General features: G+C 41.4%; 1 protein-coding gene across 1 annotated transcript; it reads right to left on the bottom strand.

The window, feature by feature from the left end:
- Positions 1-354: 354 nt before the first annotated feature.
- On the bottom strand, positions 355-5,791 carry LOC310700956 (vomeronasal type-2 receptor 26-like; the record flags this gene model as incomplete). Its single annotated transcript, XM_083490913.1, has 4 exons — positions 355-1,259; positions 1,711-1,837; positions 5,271-5,515; positions 5,788-5,791. The coding sequence occupies 4 exons, from the start codon at positions 5,789-5,791 to the stop codon at positions 355-357; spliced, it is 1,281 nt and encodes a 426-aa protein (XP_083347039.1).
- Positions 5,792-8,911: the final 3,120 nt, after the last annotated feature.

The following is an 8,911-nucleotide window of genomic DNA, read 5'->3' as shown; positions in this document are numbered from 1 at the left end:
TAATGTTTCTGTGCCTTCTGTTAACTGTTCCTGAAACAAAATATTTCACTACTCAATTACACTTTTCTCCTTTATTTGTTTTAGCAGTCCCAATCAATTTTCCTATTAAATCAATATATGCAGGAAGTGCCAAAGAACCTGAATTTTAAGAGAAAGACATTCAGCTTTCCAGGTTAAAATAGCACAATTAAAAATAAAATTTAAACATTTAGACACTTCATAAAAGGTTTGAAAAGTAACCATCAGAAAGGGAGCCATAAACATGTTTTTTAAATATAAGAAGCTACATTTGCAAGGCAAGTAAGTCTTTTTCATCAATGCTGTGCTGGACAACAGTTGTCGAAAATGAGTCATTTAAGAACCAGCTTTTGTTGTCAGATGCTCCTTTGTATTCAAATCAGGCCTGAGTACAATTATGTAGCACTTGGGAACGAAGATGCAGCCCAGAAGCCCAGCACTGGAAGCCAAGATAGAGAAGATCTGCACAGCCACCATGTATTTCCCCTTTGTGCTCAGGTAGGAGGGCACAAAGGAGACCCAAACACTGCAGAAGACCAGCATGCTGAAGGTGATCAGCTTGGCTTCATTGAAGGCCCCAGGCAGCTTCCTGGCCAGAAAAGCCACTGTGAAGCAGATGGAGGCCAGGAAGCCCATGTAGCTGAGGGCAGCATAAAACATGGCAATAGACCCTTCATTGCATTGCAGGATGATCTCTCTGGGCTGGGAGCTCATGTCAGACTCTGGGAAGGGTGGAGAGATTCCCAGCCAGATGGTGCAGATGACAACTTGGACACTGGAACAGGAAATGACAATGGAGTTGGCCAGACTCTTCCCCAGCCATCTCCTCATCGTGTTTCCTGGTTTTGTGGCCAGGAAGGCCAGCACCACAGTGATGGTTTTGGCCAACACAGAAGAGATGGCAACTGAGAAGATGATGCTGAAGGCCATTTGTCGGAGAAGGCAGGTGGCTTTCCTTGGTCTTCCAATGAAGAGGAAGGAGGACAAAAAGGAAAGCAGGAGGGAGCTGAGGAGGATATAGGAGAGGTTCCGGTTGTTGGCTTTGACTATGGGAGTTTCCTGGAATATAATGAATATTCCTAGCACAACACACGTGGTTAGGGATAAGAATAGGGCAAAGGAAGCTTGGAAGATCCCCAAAGGTTCTTCATACGCCAGAAAAGTGATGATCTTGTAGAAACATTGATCTCTGTTCTTGTTTGGATGCTGATCTTCTGGACACCTGGTGCAACGCTCTGCATCTGGAAAGAGCACAAGGAATAACAACTGTACTGCTTTTCCTTAACAAAAAGTAATACCAAAGTGTTCCCCACAAAAGAAAATATAAAAACTATTGTGTACAACCAGGGAGAGCAGGAAAATGACACTCAAAATGGACCTTGTTGGATTCAACTATATGAAACATTTGTGCCTGACAATCATCTGGGAGTTCATGGTGCCTCTTGTGCCAAGTTTGACTAACAGTCAAAGTGATGTCAAATTCCTGTATCTCAGGATTTTCTCCCTCTCTGTGTAGGCTTCTAATTGTCATTCAATGTGTCAATACAGCATGTATTAACACCCATGGGGAAAATGCCCAGTTGTGTTGTAGCAGTGCATCAGTCCTAGAACTCCCCTTTAATAAACCCTGGACACCCGAAAGGTCCTTTGTCCTCTTCCCCAAGGGCAGGTCTTTCTGCTGGTGTCACCCACCTTCCTGAGTGGCCATTGTTCCTTCCGCACAGGGAACGCAGTCATAGCAGCAGAGCAGCATTCCTTCCTGAACTACCTTGAAGAATCCAGGCTGGCAACTTTCCACACACCTGGAAGTAGGCAGGGGCTGAGCATAAAGGGGCATCAAGGACCATGTGTTAAGGCTGATGTGTTAAGGATGATAACAATGTTTTGTTTAATTATCTTGAGCCATATTTATACACTACTTTATTGCAAAAAAACCTCTCATGAGAATGTTTCCCTGTTTGATCCAAACCCTAGTTCCTTCTGCTTCTGTTTCCTTGTTGCTCAACTCTGTTTCAGTTTCCCCTCTTGTACATGATAAAGTGTCATAATCACTGTATTAATCAGAGGTAGCTACACTTTATTCATTTGAGATCCATAGTTAAATTTCCTAGAAGGGTTCAAGTTAGGAGTCCATCTCTTTTTGCAAACAAATTTATTGCACACTTTTCTGGAAGTTGTTCCATAGAACATGGATTTACAGGAGCATTTCAGGAAATATTGCCAGCACTGAGGCTGCTAAAAGCCACACTCTCTTACAGATTTTAAATTTTTAGTGGTTAAAATATGACAGGGGAAGGGTGAAACCAGTGGCCACATCATCTAGTTACTAAAACACCCACCTTGAAATTACACTCCCATAGCAGCTGATTCATGCATATACAGAGTTTCACAGGGACCCACTGTTAGATTTTCAAGGAATGCAGGAAGCATTTGAAGGCAGTGCAACACAAAACATGATTGCATGATTTGAACTTATCGGATGGGAAATCTAATAAAATGAAACAAATTATTTCCCCCACCTTGTTGAGCCATTTGGGGCACACAGTGGCATGCTGGTCCATGGTGCACTTTAGGTCTAGGGATTTCTGCCTATTGATGATCCCAATGATCTCTCTAAGAAGGGACCGATTTGGAAACACCATCCAGTTCACAATGTCCAAGTCAGCTGCCAGTTCCCCGTTCTCATCCAAATACACTCCGTCCATTGAAGAATTGTAAAACTGGGCATCTCCCAGGAAAGAGTGGAGCTAGAATGGCAGAGAAAAGGGTCACATATAGAATAGGGGAAACAACACTGACTATTCAACTCTGCACATTTCATGCTTGGATCTGCTCTCATTTGGGATTGGCTACAGAGTGTCAGGGACTGGTTGGGCAGTTTGGTGGGAAGCACCAGCCAGGGAACCCCCAGGGGAGGAAGGCTCAGAGCCAGGGCATTGGTGGTGGGACACTGAGGTGAGCTCAGAGGAAGAAGATTGCAATGAGGGGCTGGATGCTGAAGGGGCAACAGGGTTTAGTGAGCAGGGAGAGTCAGTGACTGGGAGCACAGGAGAGGGGTCAAGAGGCTGCTGAAGAATCCAAGGACTCTTTCTCTCCTGCTGAGACAGGCTCCCCTCCTCCCTGGTCACCAAAAATATGCAGGAGAATGAAGAGGTTGGAACAGAGTCAGAGGTGCCTTAGAAAGGGCAGAAGGCAGGTCCCTTCAGTTCTGGCAACTGCCCTATAGGGGCCAGACTGATTGGGAGGTGTTGCTAAGTTGTATGCCGTTTTCTTGAATAAACTTCCTGCCTCTGCATATTAATGGAATTAGAATATAAATAAGCCAGAAATACGACAAATGTACACATGTATTAAACTCTATCGTAATGAGAACATGAGTTGCTCAGGCACTTAATACAGGCTCCAGCAACACACACAATCTTTGGACAAAGGATAGAGCTCAGTGGAGCTCAGTTGGTGCCGAAATATCACAATAAACAGGAGGGAAGAAGGCTTTGGGAGAGAGAGCCTGTGCAATGCCATCTTCCCTGCCCAAGGGAATACTTATGGAGGGGCTGGGGGTCAATGGGCCACTGCAAGGCAAAGAAGAGATTAGGCCAGTGGTAGGAACTGATACCAGAGAGACTATAATCTGATGGGGGATAGAAAGGATCCAAGTCAGGGCACTTCACAAAGGGATTTTCAAAACTTCCCCTCCCCAATACACCCCCCAAGTTCTCAAACAATCTCCAAGGCAACCATTCAGGAACTGATTGTCATGTTTGGCAGAGATGTCATTGATAAGAAAGGAAATACCTGCCATGGCTGTAGCCTTTGAAATTCCAGATTGTCCTTCAACCTCCATTTAGATCTGGAGGAATATGCAGCATTTAAGGAACGGGCCACAGCTTGGACAGTGTTGTAAATCCTGTAGCTGTTTAGAGATAAGAGTCTTTCCAGATGGTCTTGGGGCAGCATCTCCAGTTCCTCTCTTTCTCTGCATCTTGCCCAGCTTTTCACTGACAATGGATGCTCTAAATAGGAACAATTAAAAGCTTCCAGCCAAAACTGCCGAAGTGCAAAGAAAAAAGCTTCCATATCATCATATTTTGCCCATTTATTCAGCCCAATAGAGAATGAAAGAATACTGTGGAAATGTTTGAAATCTAAACCACTGTTGATTAACTCAGTTAAGTCCACACTGAAATCCCACATAGATGTTGTGATCAAGACTTTCCCTACAGTGGGTTTGACCAGCTTGTCAAATATCATTTCAGTGACTTTTATTCCCATCCAGAAATAAATAGATTCTACATAATAAAGAAATACATGGACTTGTCCCCACTTTTCTAATTGAGGAACTTTGACTGTCAAATTTAATCTATTTAGCTGTGGAATGCTTAGTGAGATGGCAACACAAATTCCACTCTCTAATAGCAGGGGATGCAATGTCTTCATGAACATCTCTCCATTTTCAGTGTCTGGAGCAATGAGACCAATGAACGTCCATCTGAAGTGATGGAGCAGCTTGACAATCGCTGGGTATATGGTGTCTTCTTTGGGGACCATCCGATAGAAAAAGGGGAACTGCCTCTTGTCATTCAGAACATGGGAGCCAAAAGCATAGCTGACCTGGCAAGAAAAGAAGGACTGTTGGCTTGCAATGTTTGGGATCAAAGCCAAAATAATTCTTACCCCCAATAACATATATCTGTTTTGTAAAGACACACTTTTTTTTGCCCAAACTTTCCTTGGCACATAAAACTCGATCCCATTTTTATGTATTCCCTCAGTTCCTGTTTTCATCTTTAAAAATATGCTTTTATCCTTCTAATTTACTGGCATTATACTGTACATATGTTTCAACAATTTTGTTACTGTTTTATGTTGTGAAATGCTAAAATGTTTTTTATTTATCGAATGCATTATAAATGTTTTCAACTGAAAAACAAAATATCACAGTTTCACTCAGGGAAATCTTTTTGACTTTATCCCATTTTTAGTGGCATGGTGACTAGTAAGAGGGAAGTTCCCTTCCTTCCCATTTTATATGCACAGGCAAACAAATACACACAGGAATCAGCATTTGACACAACAGGAAAGGGAGGAAGTACAGGTAGTATCAAAAAGAGAACAGCAATTCATCTGACCATTCCTTATCTCCTTTCTTCAATGCCTTGACCTCCAATGTCTTCCTCATTCTGAGTTGACACTACCCAAAATTTTCATACCTGAGAAGCTCAGTCTGATAATCCCTCCATCTCCATTCCTACCTGTGGCATTTTATAGATGCTCAGCATGCTTGAAATCTGGATGGAGTTCTCAGAGTCAGAGTCAGCCCCTTCCAGAACAGCAATCAAGTTATTCTGTCCTCCACAGTTGTAGTTTGGAACATTCGCCTGCCTAGCAGACAGCAGGTCTACCAAAGCTTCATACGTCACCCTTCCATGAAAAAAGTTCTCATAGATATTGTAGCCAAGAGTGATGTTGGGCAAGAGCCTGGGATCCTGGTTGATCTCTTGAATGGCAAAGAAGAAGGACAGGGGAAGCCAGTACCTTGTTGCTGCTTTCCTGAAAAAATGTACATATCATATCCTCCAGCATTCAGTGACTATATCACTTCCAACTCTTGCTTCTTCTTTTTTTTAAACAAGCTTCTAAGGATGATCTAAAGTCCTGGATTCAATTTCTAGAATTTAATCCTCCTAACACTGATCCAAGTTCAGTTTTTGACAGCCAATCCCCACTTGATGATGCCTGACTGGTGGGAAAGCCTTGTTCAATCAATACCCATTATCCCTTGGAAAATAAAACTAAAATAGAGTGAATTTTTCATGATGGAATTGGACGTGCACAGACTTTCAAATAACAATAAGAGACAAAAGGTTTTTAAAGGCTCATAAAATGACACAGAACATCTATTGCTCTCTCTCTCTCCCTCCTCAGTCTTTTATTTTTATAATTATTTTTATTGATTTGTTTTTAAAAAGAAGTGCAGACAGTAAAAAAGAAATAAAATAAAGAATTAAAAATTTATAGCCTAAAGCATCACAGCCTGGAAGGTCTAATGTACAAAGATACAGCACAGCTCCAAAAGGATGATGAATAAAGATAATTATTGAATGAAGCAGCCATAACCAAATGGACTTACATGATAAAGCTGGTAGAGGGAGACTCATTGAAGTGCTGTGGATTAAATACAGCATCTGTGGCAGAGAAGACTCCACTAATGAGGTGGTTTCCTGGCCTGTAATAATTGAATGGCTCTAGCCAGTCTCTCTGCAAGGTCAAGGGGCATTTTGTATTCACTCCACAGTCTGCATGAGGCAGGAAGAGCAGGAGAAGCAGTACCATTATTTGCCTGCTTGGAACACCTTCCTTTCCTGTGACTGCTCCCCTGAACTAGAAGATAATTAGATAATGTGGATGGAATCCAACCAAGACTTCACACCTAGAAGGAATAGAAGTCAGCCTTGCACCCTTGTATAGCAACTCACCTCTCCTAAATCTGAACCCAAATTGTCAGTGGTACAGAAGGCCTTTATGCACCAATTCCTCTCTGCTCTAATGATATAACTTAATTACCTTACGTTGTTGACAATTCAGATATCTCCCTGAGTGGACTCAAAGGTTTTTTGGACAAATCTCTGGAGCTTTGTTGAGAAGAAGATGAAAGAAAAAACCCTCTATGATTTTGATGATTTTGATAATTATAAAGGGATCAAGCATGGCCTCTGAAATGTCCTGAACTCTTTACATGGCTTCATGCGCAGGTGCAGGCTGAAGAAAAACATGTTTGCAAAAACTGTCTGTCCTACACTTGGATTCTGGGAGGAAACAAAGAAGTTGGAGCACCCCCAACTTAGAGGAACTAGACAAGCATGTCCAAATTCACCCTTGCTTTTTCATATTTGCTTCTGCTATTAGACAACATAGAGAGATCTATGGAGTAGTCCTCAATTCAGTTAAATATAAATTGATTTCATATGCAGATGATATTCTTCTGAGGATTTCTAAACCCCATTTTACAATTTCCATGTTTGTGCAGATGATAGATGTCTCTGTTAAAATATCACAATACTCTATTAACTGGTGCCTACAGGTGAAAATTTACTTAACCATTCATTTAAGGACTATCAGTTCCACATTTGTTCTAAATCTATTAAATATTTAAGTATGGTAATACCAAGAGATTTACCTCTCACTTTGTAACACGTAACATATCTATATATATATATAGAGAGAGAGAGAGAGAGAGAGAGATTTTTTCACACGCCATTAGCTGGGAGTCATTAAGCCTTACACTTTGGGCAAGAACATAAATTATACATCACAAACAGTTGATAAAGAACATTAAACCCCCTCTTGGAGGCAGGAGAAGAGAGGGGGAAGTTGTGGATTGAGTATGTCTGCAGGAGAGAGCAAAGAGGCTTAAAACACCGCCGCTTTGACCCTGGAAACGGGCTGCTAGTAAGACTGATGGTTTTTGTTTGTTTGTTTGTTTTGGAATGTTCCTTGACAGCGCTTAGAATGTTTTTTGACAGCTAGCTAAATAAGAGAAATACATTGTTTCGACTGTTTCCGGTTTTTTTTTTAAAAAAGGAGGAAAGTAACTGAAAATTGAAACTAACTTCGGATTATTGAAACTGTGTTTAAAAGAGGACATATTGACCGATACAAATACAACCTGTTTTCCCCTAGTGGAAGCTTTTGAAATTGGTTACTTTATAGGAGCTGGGCTAGGGAATTTCCAGCTGCAAGATAAGAAAAGTGTGAGACTTTGGAATTGACATTGAATCTCTTAAGTGTTATGGCAAACGGAAAGGAAAAAACAGACGGGATGTCGACAGAGGAGGCCTTAGTGGCTGCATTATTGAAAATAAACGATTCGCTGGAACAACTCCATAAGAAAGCAGATGCGATAAATGTGAAATTGGATGTTGCAAATATTGAAACTGATTTAATTGTAGAAAGTTTAAATAATTTGGGACAAAAGGTGAATACCAATTCAGAAACCACCCAGAAACTGACACAGGAATCTACTCTGATACGGCAAACTGCAGATGAAGTCAGGGAAAGAACCCTTGCTGCTGAATCCAAAGTAATACAACTGGAGAGGAGAGTCCCATCCATACAAAGACAACTTGATGAACATAAGCTGGCATTCGTTATGATTGAACTAAAGGAACGGATGAATTTGAGGACCAGAGCCCTATCTGAATTGGAAAAGGAAAGCCTGACAGAGTTTCAGGAGGCGACAGGACTAACATTGGTTGAGAAAAAGAGGTATTTGGGGGTTAGTATGACCGCCAAAAATGTTAATCTGCTTAAGGACAACTGTGAAGGATGTTGGATTGAAGAGAAGGGGAATTTGGAAATATGGACAAATCAGAAGTTGTTACTGTTGGGCCGAGTTATTGTGGTGGGGATGAGGGCTGCTGTGTTGCTGGGGATGTTGCTTTTGTTTCAAACATTGCAAGCTCTGGATGGGATGGAGGGTCTCAGGAGGTGGCAGAGGGATGCTCCTAGAGTTGTTTGGCAGGGCAGGAAGCCTTGAGTTAAGCTTAAGATATTGATGGATGCTAAAGAAGGAGGTGGACCTGCCCTGCCAGACCTTTAAACTTCATTGTGAACCATCTGCCTTTTGCTGGTTGAGAGAATGGTTGCTTCTTGAAAACACTGAAGTGTTGGACAATGGCAGACGAAGTTGATGGACTATAGGGAATTGGCAGAAATGACTGGCAAGATCCGAGACCAGGGTGAAAAGTCGATGGAAGAAGATTGGGAAAAGTTTAAAGACTATTTCTAGAAATATTGTAAAATTAAGGAATGTTAGAAAAATGTTGGAATGAAATTACATGGCTTTAGTAGAAATGTCATAAGGAATTAAGTATAAATAGATTAATAGAAAATT

Source organism: Podarcis liolepis, assembly GCF_965112155.1.
Source record: "Podarcis liolepis genome assembly, chromosome: 2".
NCBI lineage: Eukaryota > Metazoa > Chordata > Lepidosauria > Squamata > Lacertidae > Podarcis > Podarcis liolepis.
The sequence above is the reverse complement of the archived record's forward strand: the minus strand, read 5'-3'. Positions and strand labels throughout refer to the sequence as shown.